The sequence below is a fragment of the Lethenteron reissneri genome, chromosome 13 (assembly GCF_015708825.2).
Source record: "Lethenteron reissneri isolate LAM-NWPU_2019-01 chromosome 13, ASM1570882v1, whole genome shotgun sequence".
Classification (NCBI taxonomy): Eukaryota; Metazoa; Chordata; class Hyperoartia; order Petromyzontiformes; family Petromyzontidae; genus Lethenteron; species Lethenteron reissneri.
In genome coordinates, this window is record NC_083791.1 from 12,299,965 (window position 1) to 12,320,613 (window position 20,649).

General features: G+C 58.7%; 1 protein-coding gene across 1 annotated transcript; it reads left to right on the forward strand.

The window, feature by feature from the left end:
• The first annotated feature begins 1,737 nt into the window (after positions 1–1,737).
• LOC133342131 (sodium/potassium-transporting ATPase subunit gamma-like) lies at positions 1,738–20,193 on the forward strand. The gene is made up of 9 exons (XM_061551088.1): positions 1,738–1,895; positions 11,031–11,080; positions 15,001–15,033; positions 16,335–16,367; positions 17,181–17,255; positions 17,917–17,950; positions 18,098–18,132; positions 18,525–18,550; positions 19,160–20,193. The coding sequence occupies exons 2-8, from the start codon at positions 11,035–11,037 to the stop codon at positions 18,539–18,541; spliced, it is 273 nt and encodes a 90-aa protein (XP_061407072.1). The 5' UTR covers positions 1,738–1,895; positions 11,031–11,034; the 3' UTR covers positions 18,542–18,550; positions 19,160–20,193.
• Positions 20,194–20,649: the final 456 nt, after the last annotated feature.

A 20,649-nucleotide genomic window follows, 5' to 3' on the forward strand; every position in this document is an offset into this window, starting at 1 on the left:
TTGAGGTGACACACAGATCTTGAGGTGACACACACAGATCTTGAGGTGGGACACACAGATCTTGATGTGACACACATATCTTGATGTGACACACACAGATCTTGATGTGACACACACATATCTTGAGGTGACACACACACACAGATCTTGATGTGACACACAGATCTTGAGGTGACACACACAGATCTTGAGGTGACACACACAGATCTTGATGTGACACACACAGATCTTGAGGGGACACACAGATATTGAGGTGACACACACAGATCTTAAGGTGGGACACACAGATCTTGAGGGGACACACAGATCTTGAGGTGACACACACAGATCTTGAGGTGGGACACACAGATCTTGATGTGACACACACAGATCTTGAGGTGACACAGACAGATCTTGAGGTAGCACACAGATCTTGAGGTGGGACACACACAGATCTTGAGGTGGGACACACAGATCTTGAGGTGACACGGAGCTCTTGAGGATGGTCGGGAGCCCCCGCGCAGCCACACACCAAGAGACTAAGCCAGTGAGTCAGTACCTGGTGCAAGAGAGTCAACATCAGTACTGCGGGAGACAAAGGCGGCCGGGCACTGGCTACACCGCCCCTCGTGTGCCCTGCCGGTTCGTCGATTAATGATCGCGATTCAGGGAACGCGATTCGATTTGTCTTGTCAACTTGTTTTCGTCTCCTTTCTGTTTGCTCGTCACCACCACCGAGACATTGATCACGGCTCATGGTGATGGCGATGCTGGCCTCTGCACACCCCCTGTGCATGCAGCCACCCTCTCAGTACCCCAACCCCCTCTCTACCCCAGCATACCCCCTTAGCCCCCAAACATACCACATCCCAGCTCCCGCCATCTCACACATACCTCCACGTCACTGAAAGCCTCCCAAATCCACTACACCCCCCCTCCCATACTCGACTACTGCCAAATCCGCCTCCCCCTCTCCTCCTCCCCCTCCCTCGGCGCCCACAACCATCGCTGGGCACGGCCTCTCCCTCTCTCCCTCCCCTCCCAGCCCCTCCCCTCCCCCACAGCCCCTCCCCTCGCTACCCCACTCCCCCACATCCTCCTCAGCAAAACACAACAGACCCCCGCCCACAGCTGCGGCTGCTGCCTCCCTTTCGTCGACTCGAGGCCGCTCAGAGAGACAAAGGCGGCAGCGAGTGAGTCAACAATGCGGATACACTGACAGCCTCACTTACTTGAACAGGCTGTCGGGGAAAGTGCTGCTAGCGAGCCCTGATGACGACCGGCACGGCACACGGTGGGGGTGGCCAGCATCGTGCCCGGCCGCCTTTGTCTCCCCAGGGGTGATGTTTACTCACTCATACACAGTAACGCACACCAAGGGACACGAGACATTAGTCCCTTCGTGTACGGCAGCGAGTAACCATTAGCACTGGGAAGACAAAGGCGGCCGTGCGGGTAAAGTATCAGCATTGACGTCAATCGAACAAAGAGGGCACCGCATCGCGTGGCGCTTTCAGATGCGCTTCTCCGGCCGTCTGGAACGTTCTTCCTCCCGATATTAGGAAGCCACTGAAGCTCTGCACTTTTAAATCTCAATTGAAAACTCTTTTCTGTAGAACTGCTTTGTGTGTGTTCGTTTGTTGTCCTTCCCCCGCACCTCTGATGAACGCGGTTGGCTACGTACGGTGCGAAAGAAGTCCAACACGCACATGGGCCACACGGTCCGAACCAGGGGAGGCGGGAGCTGGGCTGGTGGAGCCGGGGAGGGGACGGGAGGGGGAGGAGGAGGCAGTGGGAGGGGAGAGCAGCAGCAGCAAGGGGAGTGCGCACTTCGAGAGGCAGCCTCGCTCGGATCGACACCCACGAACTCCTCAACGCCACCTCCTCCTCCTCCTCGTCCACCTCCTCCTCGCCTGGTGAGCCACGAGGGGTTGGTGTTAGTCCCCGCCACCACATCTCGGGGATTTTAGAGGGGACCCAGGGTGTGTAGAGAGGGGTGGAGAGAGGGTGTGGAGAGAGGGGCCGTTAGATGTGGGTGAAGGGCACGCGGAATCGGTGCGAGTCGGGGTTCGGGTCGACGCGAACCCCATAGGGGCCATACTCATCAGCAGCAGCAGCAGCTGTCTCGCTGATGAGCCGCGTTAAGCTTGAGGCGCGTGCGAACCCTGATATAGGGAAGTCAGGGACACAAAGACGGCGGTGCTCGTCCTAACCCTGAACGCGGCTCACGAGCCATGCTGCTACTGCTGCTGATGGTTCTACTGATGCTGCTGACGCGTCTGATGTTTTACTTGGTTTGCGTGTCGCTGTGAGGTCCGTGACATTCTGTCACCCTGGTCTTGTCGTGGCGTGTCCAGGCGTGACACCGTCACTCCACTCCCAACATCGCCACACCACCACCTCCTCCTCTCCCCGTGCGGCCGTGTGTGTCACTCCGCGTGTATGGCGCGCCCACAGCACGTGCCCCGACATTCTGTGCAGACTACATGGGTGGGCTTTGCCTTTGTAGCGAAGTGATATTTTTCACAAGGGTCCCGACCGGACCTTTCCTAGGTACACTCGGCCCTGAATAACGGGTGCGGCGTGTAAACATCGGCGCTGGGGAGACAAAGGCGCTGGGGCGTGGTGCTCGCCACACCACCCACTCCTGCGCTCGCTCACGTTACTCTCTCCCTACATTCTACGTGGGCTATACGGGGGATCTTTGTCTTTGTGTGAAAGACTGCGCGTGACCATGTGGTTGTGTGTCTGTGCTCTCTTACAGCGCTTCCCCCCACTTTCTGCATTGGCTACACAGGAGATCTTTATCATTGTGTAACTGCGTGTGTGTGTGAGACTGTACGTGTGACTGAGTGTGTGGGTGTTGCTGCCCCTTACGGTCTTCATAGGTGCTCGCTAACAGCACTTGCCCCAACATTCTGTCAAGGCCATACGGGGGATCTTTGTTGCGTGTATTTGTCTTGTCTGCACTTATCCCATGTGCAGCTGTAGGCGACACGGCGGGTCCTTGTATTTGTTGTGGCTGCGTGGCTGTGTGATTGTGTGACTGTGTAACTTCTGAACTGCGCGTGCCCTTGTGTGGCTGTTATGGTGTCTGCCTGTGTCCGTGTGTTTGTACGTGAATGTGGGGAGCGGTGGCGCAGCGGTTAGCACGGCTCGGCTACAAGCCCGGCGACCCGAGTTAGATTCCCGTCCACTGCCAAAAGCAGTGACGATTATCTGAACAGATCCTGCGCCTCCCCTAGATCGACTCAGCCTCGAATGAGTACCTGGTGCCGTGTGTAAACATCGCCACTCGGGAGACAAAGGTGGCAGGGCGTGGTGCTGGCCACCGAACCCCTCGTGTGCCGTGCCCCTACAGTCTGTTGAAGGCTATACGAAGAGTCTTTGTCTTTGAGTGCCAGCCAGCCATGCCGTGCCCACCATCGTCTGGAGAGAATCTGGCAGCATCGCTCCCACCACGTCGATGGCTCCTGAAGGGGTTTGCCTTCGGCACTCTGTGGCGGGACTCCATTATCTGTTCTCTAATATATTATTATTGTTGTTGTACTGTACTAGTGTACCCAGGAAGGCCTTCCTGAGTCTCAAGACTCTTTTTGAGGAGGGTCCTGCCGGGTTTTCGCGGTGGGGGGGGAGGCGATGTTACTGCTGCTGCTGTTGGGTGTGGTCCCCAGCTGAGTAATTGGTGGCTTTTTTGTTTCAATTTTGGGGATGTGGTTTGGCCAAGTTCAGTTACATCGTGTTTGATTTCGTTTTAGCTATGGGAGGAAACCGGCGAACCCGGAGAAAACCCCTCGCAGGACAGGGGGAGAGAATACAAACTACTCTCGCTCACACTCAACAGAGCAGAGGGAGAAAAAATCCAAACTCCACGCGCCTCTCAGGAAGGCGCCCCAGTCGGTATTCGAACTCAGCGTCGGGGGGAGGGAGGGAGTGAGGGAGGGGGGGGGCCTCCTTGCTGCGAGGCGCGGGTGTCTGTGCCGCCCACGAGCACCTCACGACTCTGGTGTGAACTGGCGCCGCGGCTGTTGTGTCAACTGCGGCTGTTGTGTCAACTGCAGCCGGGCAGTCCGCTCGGGCTGGAGGCTGAATTTCCCTGGTCTGGTCTCGCGTCACGGCGTGACCTCAATGACCTCCCCCCCACCACCACCAGCCCCTCCGATCCACCCCCAAACCCCCCCCACGCCAGATTTGCGGCCCAGCGCGGACACAGCAGCCTCAGCGCACACTGTCACCCGCACTCAAACGCGTTGTGAACAGCGGGCACGTTTGACACTGTTACGTTTCATGACTCATTTTGCGATTCAACGTTTCATTGTCAGCGATGCGGCCGTGACCTTTGACTCGCGAGTGTGTATGGGCAGGCCCGACTCTGAAGTGGGGCCGCCACCTCGCCCACAGTGGCGCAAACCAGGACCACGTTTCTCAGTCACCACTGGGTCTGTTGTCAATACCGAGCCGTTTGCTGGGATGAAGTTCAGCACGATACCGGTCACAGCGCTCGGTACAAATCAATTCCTGCCGCCCGGACACAGATGCCAATTTCCCGCACAGTCGGGAGCGTCGCGCAGAAGCCGCGCACATCCAATTGCGACTGTGCACAACGTTTTATTAAAACATCCTGCAGTCTTCAGCATCATCATCAGCTGCTGCTGCTGCCATGATGGCTTCACTGTTGGGACCAAGGCCTTCTCTGCACGCCGTCGCCAACGATGATAATCCACCCAGCGCACGCCGCGCACGCCGTCATTTCATCGCTCCATCTCCGTGGCCGTTCCGCTCGGACGCGCTCCCGCTTGCTGGGCTGTCACCCTCGCCATGGCTCTTGACACCGCGCGTGTGTGGACCCGGCCGCCCGGGTTCGAATCCCGCTCACGCCCAACTCCAGTGACGATTATCTGAACCGGTTCTAAACTAAACACACAAAAAACTGCGTTTTGTGTTTAGCTTGTTGCCCTTCCGATTAACACGGTTGGCTACGCACGGTGCGAAAGAAGTTGAACACACACACACGTGTGCAGTGGTTAGCGCGCTGCACTACGAACCCGGCCATCCGGGTTCAATTCCCGCTCACGACTAACACCAGTGACGATAATCTGAACAGCCTCAAATGAGTACCGAGTGCGGTGTGTAAACATCGCCACTAGGAAGACAAAGGCGGCCTGGTCTTCAAAGACAAAATAATGTAGATGATAGGCGACGTTTCGAGCAATGGTCCTTCTTCACAGTCCATGGCCCGAAAACAAGGGCCATGGCCTGAAATGTTGTCCATGACATCGATCTACTCTCCTGGCCACAGTTTTATTGACGAACGTCTTGAGTTGTTAACAATCACCACGATCACTTCACTTCGCTTTCTTCACGCCGAGTGACGTCACCAACTTGCGCGCGCTGCCGAAATCCACGCGCTCCTCGATCCGCCTCGCGGTGCCAATCCGGTCTCCAGCCCCCACCTCGCCCCACATGCCCCCCCCACCAGCCCCCCACCAGCCCCCCACCAGCCCCCCACCTCCCCCCACATGCCCCCCCACCATCCCCCCCCCTCCCCACACCTCCCCCCCACCTCCCCCACCTCCCCCCACCACCCCCCCCCCCTCCCCAGCACTGGCCCCAGCCACCGTGCGACCTCCCTGTGTGTGCAGCCCCCCACCTCCCTCCACATGCCCCCCCACCTCCCCACACCTCCCCCCCACCTCCCCCACCTCCCCCCACCACCCCCCCCCCTCCCCAGCACTGGCCCCAGCCACCGTGCGACCTCCCTGTGTGTGCAGCCCCCCACCTCCCCCCACCACCCCCCCCCCCCTCCCCAGCAATGCCCCAGCCACCGTGCGACCTCCCTGTGTGTGCAGCCCCCCACCTCCCCCCACCACCCCCCCCCCTCCCCAGCACTGGCCCCAGCCACCGTGCGACCTCCCTGTGTGTGCAGCCCCCCACCTCCCCCCACCACCCCCCCCCCCTCCCCAGCACTGGCCCCAGCCACCGTGCGACCTCCCTGTGTGTGCAGCCCCCCACCTCCCCCCACCACCCCCCCCCCTCCCCAGCACTGGCCCCAGCCACCGTGCGACCTCCCTGTGTGTGCAGCCCCCCACCTCCCCCCCCCACCCCCCCCCCTCCCCAGCACTGGCCCCAGCCACCGTGCGACCTCCCTGTGTGTGCAGCCCCCCACCTCCCCCCACCTCCCCCCACCTCCCCCCACCTCCCCCCCCCACCCCCCCCCCCTCCCCAGCACTGGCCCCAGCCACCGTGCGACCTCCCTGTGTGTGCAGCCCCCCACCTCCCCCCACCTCCCCCCACCTCCCCCACCTCCCCCCCCCCTCCCCAGCACTGGCCCCAGCCACCGTGCGACCTCCCTGTGTGTGCAGCCCCCCACCTCCCCCCACCTCCCCCCACCTCCCCCCACCTCCCCCCCCCACCCCCCCCCCTCCCCAGCACTGGCCCCAGCCACCGTGCGACCTCCCTGTGTGTGCAGCCCCCCACCTCCCCCCACCACCCCCCCCCCCTCCCCAGCACTGGCCCCAGCCACCGTGCGACCTCCCTGTGTGTGCAGCCCCCCACCTCCCCCCACCTCCCCCCACCTCCCCCCACCTCCCCCCCCCACCCCCCCCCCCTCCCCAGCACTGGCCCCAGCCACCGTGCGACCTCCCTGTGTGTGCAGCCCCCCACCTCCCCCCCCCACCCCCCCCCCTCCCCAGCACTGGCCCCAGCCACCGTGCGACCTCCCTGTGTGTGCCGCCCCCCACCTCCCCCCCCCACCCCCCCCCCCTCCCCAGCACTGGCCCCAGCCACCGTGCGACTTCCCTGTGTGTGCCGCCCCCCACCTCCCCCCCCCACCCCCCCCCCTCCCCAGCACTGGCCCCAGCCACCGTGCGACTTCCCTGTGTGTGCCGCCCCCCACCTCCCCCCCCCACCCCCCCCGCGTGCGGACTTTGTCCTGGCCAAGGCCGCGCGTTGTTGGCTCCCTGCGCTGGCCCAGAAATCCATGTTCCACACATCGGCCGAATGCTTGGGATCCTCGTTTTTGCTGGAAGATTACAATCTGGCCCCGTGAATCAGCCGAGCTCCCGACGGAGATTGGCAGAGAAGCGTCTGCCCCTGCGGTCTGCAAGCAAGCGGTGATGGTTGTGGTGCTGTCTGTGGACATTGTGGTGGTGGTGGCGATGGCTACGCTGCACGCGGCTGCGAGCGTTGGTGGATCACACAAGGATGTTGTTGTCGAACTCCCTTCTCGCGAGCGGCGACGAGGAGCCGTCTCCCTGGCTCGCCACGAGGAGGCGCTACCGCAAAGTGTGGACTCCACCCGTTCCGTCTGTATCAGAGAGCGTTGCCTCGATTTCTTCCCACATGTAAACACGTATTCATTGGCCCATAACACGTGGATACATGGAGGACGACAGCTCGGGGGGGTGGCCACTCACCGCGTGGCTGCCGCTGCTGCCTTCCCGCTCGTCTGTGGTTCCTCCTCCTCGCAACTCCGACTCTCTTCGTGAGAGTGAGACAGAGCCACTCTTTGGCTCTTTTGGTAAAGTCACGTAGGTGTAAAATTAAATAAATCACGACGTTTCGGGCGCAACACAAGCGTCCGTCATCAGGTGGGAAAGCATGGTCTGCTGCTGAGTCAGACTGTTTTAAAAAGTTTGAAATGGGTGGAGCCCCAGGGTCATAAAGAAGTGGCCGAGGCTAGTGATGCTAATGTGAGAAATTAGTATGTAACTGTAAGATAGGAGGAGAGCGGCCTCCTCGACGAGGGCACGGAATTGGCTATGTTAATGTGAGAGATTAGCATGATGTTAATGTGAGATATTAGCATGATGTTAATGTGAGATATTATCATGATGTTAATATGAGAGATTAGCATGTAACTGTAAGATAGGATGAGAGCGGCCCCTACGTGACTTTACCGAAAGAACCAGAGAGGATGGATTCCTGCAGTCACGAAAGCTTCAAATCAAGATCGAGCCACTCCTTTTGTACGTTCTTATTCCAGTATTGTTATTGGCAGCAAACCAAGCAACAGGCTAATGACCCAAGTAGCTCAAGGAGCCCCAAGCAGCTCAAGGGGCCCGCACTATGTCGAGCCATGCGTTGTGTTTGTTTCACCATACTTCATCGCACTGGTCGGTGCACATTGTGTGAACGTGTATGTCCGTGTGCGTTTGGGGAGCAGTGGCGCAGTAGTTAACGCGTTGCGCTCCGGACCGGGCAGCCAGAGGTCGTTCACGACCAAACAAGAGTGACGGACATCTGAACCAGTCCTGGACCTCCCCTGCATCTACTCAGCCCCATACGAGTACCTGTAGCAGAATGTATATAGCAAATGTCGGTACTGGGGAGACAAAGGCGGCCGGGGCGTGTCGCTGGCGACACAATCCTCCTCGTGCGCCACCTTGGCCTTCAAAGGTCATCCTCGTGAGCAGCCCTTGCCCCAAACATCCGTCAGAGGCTAGACGGGGGATCTTTGTCTCTGTGTGTGTCTGTCCCAGGGCGTCGCTGTGTTATTTTGAGCCGAGGTTAATTTTACTGTCACGATCCGCGCATTGCTCCACACCCTCAATCGCGGGGCAAGCCACGGCTCATTATCATCAGCAGCGGCGGCGGTATCATCATCATCAGCAGCATCATCATCAGTGGCAGCATCATCATCAGTGGCAGCGTCATCATCAGTGGCCGCATCATTAGCCGCAGCATAAATCATAGAATTACGAGACACAAACTCAACACATTGATCAATAATTGCCATGATCAGCAGAATCAGCATACTGTATTGTTGTTGCGGCTGTAGTTGCTGCTGATGATGATGATGATAACAATGATCTTGATTCTGCTGATGACAATGATAGTGGTGATGGTGGTGGTGGACTCGGCACACGGAGAAACGAGATTCACTGCCAAGGATGATTTCGAGTGATCCACCCTCCACTCACTGTCCCTCGCCACCACCACCACTCTCCTTCACCACCACCACCACCCTCCTTCACCACCACCACCACCACTCTCCTTCACCACCACCACCCACCACTCTCCTTCACCACCACCACCCACCACTCTCCTTCACCATCACCACCACCACCCACCACTCTCTTTCACCACCACCACTCTCCTCCACCACCACCAGCCACCACTCTCTTTCACCACCACTATCACCACCTCCCTAACCCCCACCACCACCCTCCCGCGCCCCAACCGCGTGGACAATCGAGTGGGGGCAGAGAGGGGGAATTGCGAAAGAGCGAGAAGTGGGGTGGGGGGACTGCACGAGAAACATGACACCACACACACAGACACCACGTGTACCACACACACACCACGTGTACCACAGACACACCACGTGTAACACACACACACACCACGTGTACCACACACACACCACGTGTGCCACACACACACACACCACGTGTACCACACACACACACCACGTGTACCACACACACACCACGTGTACCACATACACACCACGTGTACCACACACACAGACACCACGTGTACCACACACACACCACGTGTACCACACACACACCACGTGTAACACACACACACACCACGTGTAACACACACACCATCGAGCATTCATACATCCCAACGTGCCCCCACACACACCACACCCACTCACTCGCCGCTCCCTGATACACAAAAGACAATATCTCCAATGTAGCCTTTAACAGGCTGTAGAGGCAAGTGCTATTAAGGCACACGAGGAGGTGGTGTGGCCAGCGCCTCGCCTGGCCGCCTTTGTCTCCCCAGTGCTGATATTTTTCACACTCCATCACGTGGCCATGTATGGCTGAATCGATCTTGGGGAAGCAAAGGATCGGTTCAAATATAAATCGCCACTGATGTTGGCCGTGGCCGGGAATTGTTTCGTGCAGCACGTGAACCACTACGCCACAGTCCACCAACCCCAACACATGAACATATGAATACACACACACATTCACATTTACACTTCAATAAAACAAAGATCCCCGTGTCGCCTTAACACTGTTGGGGCAAGTGCTGTTAGCGAGCACCAATTGATGCTGGCACGGCACACGAGGGGATGGGTGGCCAGCACCACGCCCGGCCGCCTTTGTCTCCAAAGTGGCGATGTTTACGCATCGCACTCATTTGAGGCTGAGTCGACTTAGGGGAGGCCCAGGACCGGTTCTGATAATCATCACCGATGTTGACTGTGAGCCGGAATCAAACTTGGGTCGCTGGGTTCGTAGCGCAGCGCGCTAACCGCTACACCACCACAATCCACCTCGACACACACACTCGCACACACACTCACTCGCACACACACACACACACTCACTCGCACACACTCACTCGCACACACATGCACACACACTCACTCGCACACACACACACACTCACTCGCACACACACACACTCACTCGCACGCACTCGCACACACACACTCACTCGCACACACACACTCACTCGCACACACACACACTCACTCGCACACACTCACTCGCACACACATGCACACACACTCACTCGCACACACACACACTCACTCTAACACACACTCACGCACTCGCACACACACTCACGCACTCGCACACACACTCACGCACTCGCACACACACTCACTCGCACACACTCACTCGCACACACATGCACACACACTCACTCGCACACACACGCACACTCACTCGCACGCACTCGCACACACACACACGCACACACACTCGCACACACATGCACACACACTCACTCGCACACACACACACTCACTCGCACACACACTCACGCTCTCGCACACACACTCACTCGCACACACTCGCACACATATGCACACACACTCACTCGCACACACACGCACACTCACTCGCACGCACACACACTCACTCGCACACACTCGCACACACACACACGCACACACACTCGCACACACTCACTGGCACACAACAACCGCCATTCGCCACTAAGTGGCGGTGACACACACACTCACACGCACTGTCACATCACTCACACCTCAAAACACGTTCTCACACTCGCACGCCAACACCACGCTGCCACTCACACCTCAACACGCTGCTTCTGTCTCCCCTCTCGTCTGACTCTAGAACCATGCACGTTCTCGCCGCCATCTGCGTCTTCGCGTTGGGGCTGACAGGTGAGGGAGTGTGTGTTGTGAGTGCGTGTCAAGGTGCACCTAGCCAGGCACAAGCGCTGTGGTGATGGCGTGCCAGTATCAGTGTGTGCCACGATACATTGACGGAGCAACGGATGATGCGAGCCCATGCCCTTGACGCCAGGACCTACCGTGGAGCTGACATGCCCACAGTCATCTGTAAGAGGCGCCTGCCATTCTTCCACTACGGTGGTGGGTGCCCATCTAGGACCCCATTCAAACCCACAATGGCCTGGTCTCGGCTCGCTGATGAAGGTTGCAAGCGAGAATGTCATCATCGCTTGCAGCTGGGGTTGCCCCCCCCCCCCCCCCCCCTCCTGATGCTGAGGATGAATTGAGGTTCAGGACTGTGGCTCATGCAGCAGCAATGACGGCATTTGGGAACACGGTCCAGACCCTCCCCCAGAGACCCTGGCTCCTCAACCCCACGTCTGAGGTTGAGGAGGCTCGCGGCAGCCTTCGCTCAGAGGTTCGGAAAGCTTTGTGGCGCTGCAAGGATGAGTGGAGGTCGCGGGTTTGCCGAGGCTATGGAAACTGCCTCAGTAGCGATCACAACTCACTCTTTAATTCCATACAAAAGTAACTTGCAGCGCCACATATATTACTGTCCTCAAAGGAAAGAGCGGTGATCTTATCTCTGACCACAAGGGACAATATTTTCAGGTTTGCTGAGGATTTCTGTGAGGTCTTGGAGGAGGGGAACCCCCTCAGCTCAGATAACATCACGAGGCAACGGGGATTGAGCCTGCCGGGTGGCTGCGGTGCCTCAGATTGGAGGAAGTAGCCACCCCCTGTGAGTAGCTGCGTGATGTGACATCAGTTGACGAATTGCGAAGGTGATCCAGAGCATGAGACCAGGTAAAGCACTGAGCAGAGACGACCTCCCAAGTAAACTGGTGAGAGAGGTGGCATTTACATACAGGCTGCCCGACATGACATCAGGTTGGGTTCCACAGGTTTGGAAGGATGCCTTGGTGGGGTCTGCATGTTTATAAGGGGGGCCACACTGATTCTAACTATCAGGGCAAATCCCTCCTAAGTGTGAGGCCAGGAAAGATCCTGGCAAGGATTATTCAACATCCCCTTGCCAGGCACGATGAGGAGAGGCTTGCAGAACTCCAATGTGATTTCATGTCGACTCAGCCTCAAATGAGCACCTGATGCCAATTGTAAACATCAGCAGACAAAGGGCCCGGCGTGGTGGTGGCCACCCACCCCCTCGCGTGCCGTGCCGGCCTTCATAGCCACTCGCTAACCAACAGCACTTGCCCAAACAGTCTGTTAAGGCTACACGGGGGATCTTTGGCTTTGTGTGCGGGAGCTGTTTTCGTGTCAATATTTACTCTACGGGTGACGTGGGGGACGGGAGGTCACCAGCCCCCACCCCCTCACCAGCCCCCTCCTCCTCACCAGCCCCACCCCCTCACCAGCCCCCACCCCCTGACCAGCCCCCACCCCCTCACCAGCCCCCACCTCCTCACCATCCCCCTCCTCCACCTCCTCACCAGCTCACTCACCAGCTCACCCGCTCTCCCTCCCCTTCTAGACAGCCCTGTCTCTCACCCTGGTGCCGGCAGAGTAAATACCGCGTCTGGGACATCGCTCGTTCTCTCTTTCTCCCTGCCAGCACTGGTGAGGGAGTGGAGTTGCAGCTGGTGAGACAATGAGGGAGCTGGTGAGGGTAGAGGAGGGAGCTGGTGAGGCAGATGGTGAGGGATTCAGTGAGGAGGCTGGTGAAGGTAGAGGAGGGAGCTGGTGCGGGAGCTGGTGAGGAGGCTGGTGAGGGAGCTGGTGAGGGAGCTGGTGAGGGAGCTGGTGAGGGTAGAGGAGGGAGCTGGTGAGGCAGATGGTGAGGGATTCAGTGAGGAGGCTGGTGAAGGTAGAGGAGGGAGCTGGTGCGGGAGCTGGTGAGGGAGCTGGTGAGGGAGCTGGTGCGGGAGCTGGTGAGGAGGCTGGTGAGGGAGCTGGTGAGGGAGCTGGTGAGGGAGCTGGTGAGGAGGCTGGTGAGGGAGCTGGTGAGGGAGCTGGTGAGGGAGCTGGTGAGGGAGCTGGTGAGGAGGCTGGTGAGGGAGCTGGTGAGGGAGCTGGTGAGGGAGCTGGTGAGGGAGTTGGTGAGGGAGTTGGTGAGGAAGCTGGTGAGGGAGCTGGTGAGGGAGCTGGTGGGGGAGCTGGTGAGGAAGCTGGTGAGGGAGCTGGTGAGGAGGCTGGTGAGGGAGCTGGTGAGGAGGCTGGTGAGGGAGCTAGTGAGGGAGCTGGTGAGGGAGCTGGTGAGGGAGCTGGTGAGGGAGCTGGTGAGGGAGCTGGTGAGGGAGCTGGTGAGGGAGCTGGTGAGGGAGCTGGTGAGGAGGCTGGTGAGGGAGCTGGTGAGGGAGCTGGTAAGGGAGCTGGTGAGGAGGCTGGTGAGGGAGCTGGTGAGGGAGCTGGTGAGGGAGCTGGTGAGGGAGCTGGTGAGGGAGCTGGTGAGGGAGCTGGTGAGGAGGCTGGTGAGGAGGCTGGTGAGGGAGCTGGTGAGGAGGCTGGTGAGGGAGCTGGTGAGGGAGCTGGTGAGGGAGCTGGTGAGGGAGCTGGTGAGGGAGCTGGTGAGGGAGCTGGTGAGGGAGCTGGTGAGGGAGCTGGTGAGGGAGCTGGTGAGGGAGCTGGTGAGGGAGCTGGTGAGGGAGCTGGTGAGGGAGCTGGTGAGGGAGCTGGTGAGGGGCTGGTGAGGGAGCTGGTGAGGGAGCTGGTGAGGGAGCTGGTGGGGGCTGGTGAGGGAGCTGGTGAGGGAGCTGGTGAGGGGGCTGGTGAGGAGCTGGTGAGGGAGCTGGTGAGGGAGCTGGTGAGGGGGCTGGTGAGGGAGCTGGTGAGGGAGCTGGTGAGGGAGCTGGTGAGGGAGCTGGTGAGGGGGCTGGTGAGGGAGCTGGTGAGGGGGCTGGTGAGGGAGCTGGTGAGGGAGCTGGTGAGGGGGCTGGTGAGGGAGCTGGTGAGGGAGCTGGTGAGGGGGCTGGTGAGGGAGCTGGTGAGGGGGCTGGTGAGGGAGCTGGTGAGGGAGCTGGTGAGGGAGCTGGTGAGGGAGCTGGTGAGGGGGCTGGTGAGGGAGCTGGTGAGGGAGCTGGTGAGGGAGCTGGTGAGGGAGCTGGTGAGGGAGCTGGTGAGGGAGCTGGTGAGGGGGCTGGTGAGGGAGCTGGTGAGGGAGCTGGTGAGGGAGCTGGTGAGGGAGCTGGTGAGGGGGCTGGTGAGGGAGCTGGTGAGGGGGCTGGTGAGGGGGCTGGTGAGGGAGCTGGTGAGGGAGCTGGTGAGGGAGCTGGTGAGGGAGCTGGTGAGGGAGCTGGTGAGGGAGCTGGTGAGGGAGGCTGGTGAGGGAGCTGGTGAGGGAGCTGGTGAGGGGGCTGGTGAGGGAGCTGGTGAGGGAGCTGGTGAGGGAGCTGGTGAGGGAGCTGGTGAGGGAGCTGGTGAGGGAGCTGGTGAGGGAGCTGGTGAGGGAGCTGGTGAGGGAGCTGGTGAGGGAGCTGGTGAGGGAGCTGGTGAGGGAGCTGGTGAGGGAGCTGGTGAGGGAGCTGGTGAGGGAGCTGGTGAGGGAGCTGGTGAGGGAGCTGGTGAGGGAGCTGGTGAGGGAGCTGGTGAGGGAGCTGGTGAGGGAGCTGGTGAGGGAGCTGGTGAGGGAGCTGGTGAGGGAGCTGGTGAGGGAGCTGGTGAGGAGGCTGGTGAGGGAGCTGGTGAGGAGGCTGGTGAGGGAGCTGGTGAGGGAGCTGGTGAGGGAGCTGGTGAGGGAGCTGGTGAGGGGGCTGGTGAGGGAGCTGGTGAGGGAGCTGGTGAGGGAGCTGGTGAGGGAGCTGGTGAGGGAGCTGGTGAGGGAGCTGGTGAGGGAGCTGGTGAGGGAGCTGGTGAGGAGGCTGTGTGGTGACGCGCTGCCCTCTCTGTTTCAGTCGCCGTGGCCGAGGACGCGACGTCCGTGGACGGTAACCGCAGCAACACAACCACCACCACCACCACAACCACCACCACCATCACAACCACAGCAACTCGACCACAACCACCACCATCACAACCGCAGCAACACAACCACCACCACCACAACCACCACCACCATCACAACCACAGCAACTCGACCACAACCACCACCATCACAACCGCAGCAACACAACCACCACCACCACAACCACCACCACCATCACAACCACAGCAACTCGACCACAACCACCACCATCACAACCGCAGCAACACAACCACAACCACCACCACTACCACCACCACCATCACAACCGCAGCAACACAACCACCACCACCACAACCACCACCACAACCACCACAACCACCACCACCATCACAACCGCAACAACACAACCACCACCATCACAACCACAGCAACATAACCACGACCACTCCAACCACCACCACCACCATCACAACCACAGCAACACAACCACAGCAACACAACCACAACCACCACCACCACAACCAACACCACCATCACAACCACAGCAACACAACCACGACCACCACCACTCCAACCACAACCACAACCAGTACCACAACCACTACTATCACAACCACAGCAACACCACAACCACCAATACCACCACCATCACAACCACCACCACAACCACTAGCGCCACAGCAATACCACCAGCAACACTTGTAACACAACCACCATAACCACCAGCACCACAAGCAGCAGCGCCACAACCACCAACAACCACATAGCATCACCAGCACCACAACCACGAGCACCACAACCACCATCACCACCACCATCAGTCAGTACCGCGATGGCAGCTTCATCACCATCATCAGCATCATCAGCATCACCGTGGCAACTGTCATCATCACGATCACTTCTACCATGACACCCTCCACCCACCCATCCCTCCACCCACCCATCCCTCCACCCATCCCTCCACCCACCCATCCCTCCACCCACCCCTCCACCCACCCCTCCACCCACCCATCCCTCCACCCACCCACCCCTCCACCCACCCATCCCTCCACCCACCCACCCCTCCACCCACCCATCCCTCCACCCACCCATCCCTCCACCCACCCACCCCTCCACCCACCCATCCCTCCACCCACCCATCCTTCCATCCATCTGTCATCGTCTCCATGGCGCTCTCTTCACCATCATCGTCATGGCAACCGTCGACGGGATCATCACAGTCGTGGTCACCACGTCCAGACGTGCGGTGCTTTGATAACTCCTCCTAAACCTGCCTCTCTCCCTCCCCCTCCCTCTCCCTCCATCCTCCCTCCCACCCTGCAGGAAATCCCAAACAGCCCGATAAGTTGACTTATGGTGAGTGGCTGCTGCTAAGAGAGGATACGAATTCTCACATGCAAACACGTGTACACACACATGCACACACACGCGTACATGTAATGTACATGCACACACATGGGTGCATGTGTATACACACACACGGGTACATGTGTACACACAGACACACACGGGTACATGTGTGTACACACACACATGGGTGCATGTGTATACACACACACGGGTACATGTGTATTTACACACACACACGGGTACATGTGTACACACAGACACACACACGGGTGCATGTGTGTACACACACACACGGGTACATGTGTGTACACACACGGGTACATGTGTGTACACACACACACACACACGGGTATATGTGTGTACACACAGACACATGCACGGGAACATGTGTGTACACACAGACACACACACGGGTACATGTGTACACACAGACACACACACGGGTACATGTGTGCACACACACACACGGGTACATGTGTGTACACACAGACACACACACGGGTACATGTGTACACACAGACACACACACGGGTACATGTGTACACACACACACACGGGTACATGTGTATACACACAGACACACACACGGGTACATGTGTACACACACACACACGGGTACATGTGTACACACACACACGCACACGGGTACATGTGTGTACACACACAATCTCAACAGGAACCTATACCACGTGGCCCAACACAAACACGATGACACCGTGCACCTTAAACCGGACCCAACCCAGAACCCTCCGCCTCCAACCCCCCCCCCCCCCCCGCTGTGCGCCTCGCCTCTAACACCCCCTGCCCCCCCCCCCCCAGACTACGAGACGCTGCGTAAGTGGGGGCTGTCCCTCGCTTTCATCTTCTTCGTGGCCGGACTCCTCATCGTGTTCAGTGAGCGCGCACACACACGCAGCGTGCACAGACAAAGGTCCCCCGTGTAGCCTCAACAGACTGGTGGCGCAAGTACCGTTAAAGAGTAGCACCTATGAAGTCGGGGGGTGTGTGGCCAGCGCTACGTCCGGCCGCCTTTGTCTCCCGAATGGAGATGTTTACACATCGACACCAGTTACTAATTTGAGGTTGAGTCGACCTAGGGGAGGCCCAGGACCACTACCGCTCCCCATAAATCAGACACGCAATGTATCACGCAACAACAACCGCCATTCACCACTAAGTGGCGGTAACGTCACCACGACGCTTGTGCCAGGCTATGTGCACGTTGAGGCCAAGTGAAGTGTCGAACGCCCGCTGGCAGGAGGTCACGGGGCAGACCCAGCAGGTGCCACGGGTCGACTGTCAGAGACGACTGACTGATGCACCACCTGTGCCCCCTACTGTGCCAACTTGCTGTGCTTTAGCCACTCGTTGTTGTGAGCGTCGCTCCTCCGCCCTCCGTTGTTGTTGGAGGGCGACTGCCTCCAACTGCCCAGAAGCGTCCTTCACGAGCATCACACAACACCCAGACATGCACAGACATGCACACTGCTGGACCGCACCGAGACACAATCGCGAGTACTGACGTGTGCGTGTGTGTCGTTGTCTCTGGGTGCAGGTAAACACTGCCGCTGCAGGTTCCCGCAGGACAGGTGAGACCCTTGAGCAGGCGAGGGCCAGGGGAGAGCTCCCCTGGCCCTCACCTGGTGAGGAGGAGGAGCTGTGAGGGTCCACGTCACTTCCTGTAACTGTGGCTCTGTGTGATTGCGCGTAACTGTATCTTGTGACCGTCTGTGCAGGCACCGTGGAGATCGCTCTGATAGCCTCATCCCAGGTGAGGAGCCTTGGTTGTGACGCTCACTCACCCATGCACTTACCCACGCACTCACCCATGCACTCACCCATTCAATTATTCAGTCGCCAAATAATGTTTTGTTCACTCACTGACACATTCATTCGCTCATTCATTCACTTATTCAATTATTGATTCAGTCACTCACTGGCCCTTTCAATTGCTCACACACTCGTACATTCATTCCTTCATCAACGCATTCACCCATTTGCCAGATCGCTAACCCACTCACTCACTCACCCATTCACGTACCCACCCACTCATTCGCTCACCCACCCACCCACTCGTCCACTCACCCTGTGTGGGTCGGTGTGATGGCTATCCGTGACCTATGATACCTGTGACACCTGTGACACCTGTGTGCGTGTGTGCAGCTCAATCCACCGCCTGATTCGTCCACGTGAGTGCCTCCTCCTCATCACCATCATCCCAGCCTCACCTCATCCACACCAAACTCACCTCATCACATCCTTCATTTTCCCCGACTGCTCAACTCCTCACCTATTTCTGACTCCCCTGTCTCCTGTGCACGGAGTTGGTGTGCCCACTCACCTGCCTCACCTGCGGAGCTGGCCCGATTCCTCCCTCAATCCGATTGGTCGATTTGACATCGCCATCCACAGCTTGTTTTGTGGTCAATTACCTCGCAGCCCCTTTAAGAACGCCAGCCGCTCCTCACATCACCTGCGCCCTCACCTGTATGCTGTACACTCACCTGAACGCTCACTTGCACGCTCACCTGTACGCTCACCTGCACGCTCACCTACACTCACCTGTACGCTCACCTGCACCCTCACCTGTACACTCACCTGTACACTCACCTGCACGCTCACCTACACACTCACCTGTACACTCACCTGCACGCTCACCTGCACGCTCACCTACACACTCACCTGCACGCTCACCTGTACACTCACCTGCACGCTCACCTGCACGCTCACCTGCACCCTCACCTGTGTGCTCATCTGCACGCTCACCTGTATGCTCACCTGTCCCCTCACCTGTGCAGGTGAGCGACGCAGGCCTCGTGCCACTAAGCAGAGACAATCACCGGAGGAAAAAACCACATTGCCAAACAAGAGAGGGGGCACGGGGGGGGAGTCTGCCCCCCACTTCCCCCCACCCCCCCTCCCCCCACACTGCCAAACCGTCATGGCGATCCCCTGCCGCCGTGTCCTCCCCCCACCCTTTAAGTGCCTTCGGTCCAGGGCTGAATTTCACCCGGCACACCACGTCCAGAATACCTCTCCGTGTTTACGGCCGTGGTTGTCTTTTCTCATTCGTACGCACTTCAAGCCACTGCACACACACACTGCACGCACCCGATGGTTGGTCAACACGGAGAGCTGGTGGACCCCCAGTCTACCTACAGCGACCCAGAGAATATCTACGCACTCGGCACACCACGTCCAGTATACCGGTCGTCGCATTGGCTGTGCCGAAGCAGTGAGAACTCGAGCCCTGTATAAGCCGCCTTGTATTTAAATGCTTTTGGTTTAAGTCGCTTTGTGTCGTTTAATTTGTGAACGCTCGCTTCCTGACATCGTTTGCGAATGGCGAGACCGTCAGCCTTCACGTGATGCTCAACAGCATCATCATCACAAGTATCATCATCACAAGTATCATCATCATTAATGTCATCATCACAAGCATCATCATCACAGTATCATCATCACAAGTATCATCATTAACGTCATCAGCATTAACATCATCAGCATTAACGTCATTAGGATTAACGTCATCAAGAACGTCATAATCACAAACATCATCATCATCGGAAACAACAATATCAGGGCTTCATTTCATCTCACCTGCCACATACCCCGACTCAGAGAAATTAAACCCTGATCACCATCACTACCGTCACCATCATCACCACCACCATCACCACCATCATCACCAACATCACCACCACCATCATCACCATCATCACCACCATCACCATCATCACCACCGTCACCACCACCATCACCACCACCACCATCAGCAGTCCTGCCAACCCTGCCCGTGTGCCAGCTGTCAATAAAGTGCAGGGTCACCAGACGGCCGCGTCAAGCTGTTGATATCCAATGCTATGGGTCGGTACGAGTCGATGGTTGTTCATACTTTGGTGGGCGATAGGTTGACTGGTAATGCAGTATTTCATTATTGGCACACGTACACACACATCCCGCATGCAGCCTGCATAGATTGCCGAGTCGAGTTGTTTGCGAGCACCTATTACACGCCGCACCCGGCGACGTGGGGGTGAGCGCACTGCGCTACGATCCCAGCGGCGCAGTGGGTCGTCAACGTCACCACTGGGGAGACAAAGGCGGCCCGGCGTGGTGCCGTGACACACCAGCCACTCACAGGTGCGCAGCGGTGGCCTTCATGGGTGCCACTCGCGAACAACACTTGTCCCCATCAACCCGTGTGAGCTACACGGGGGTCCTTTGTCTTTCGGGGCCGCCTCGGTGCGGGGGCGGCGCCGCGAGCCCCGACCCGCCACACGGGGGG

Coding starts and splice junctions, on each gene's coding strand:
- LOC133342131 (XM_061551088.1), top strand. CDS start 11,035: ATGCACGTTCTCGCCGCCATCTGCGTCTTCGCGTTGGGGCTGACAG. Junction 11,081..15,000: donor CTTCGCGTTGGGGCTGACAG/GTGAGGGAGTGT, acceptor TCTCTGTTTCAG/TCGCCGTGGCCGAGGACGCG. Junction 15,034..16,334: donor GGACGCGACGTCCGTGGACG/GTAACCGCAGCA, acceptor CCCACCCTGCAG/GAAATCCCAAACAGCCCGAT.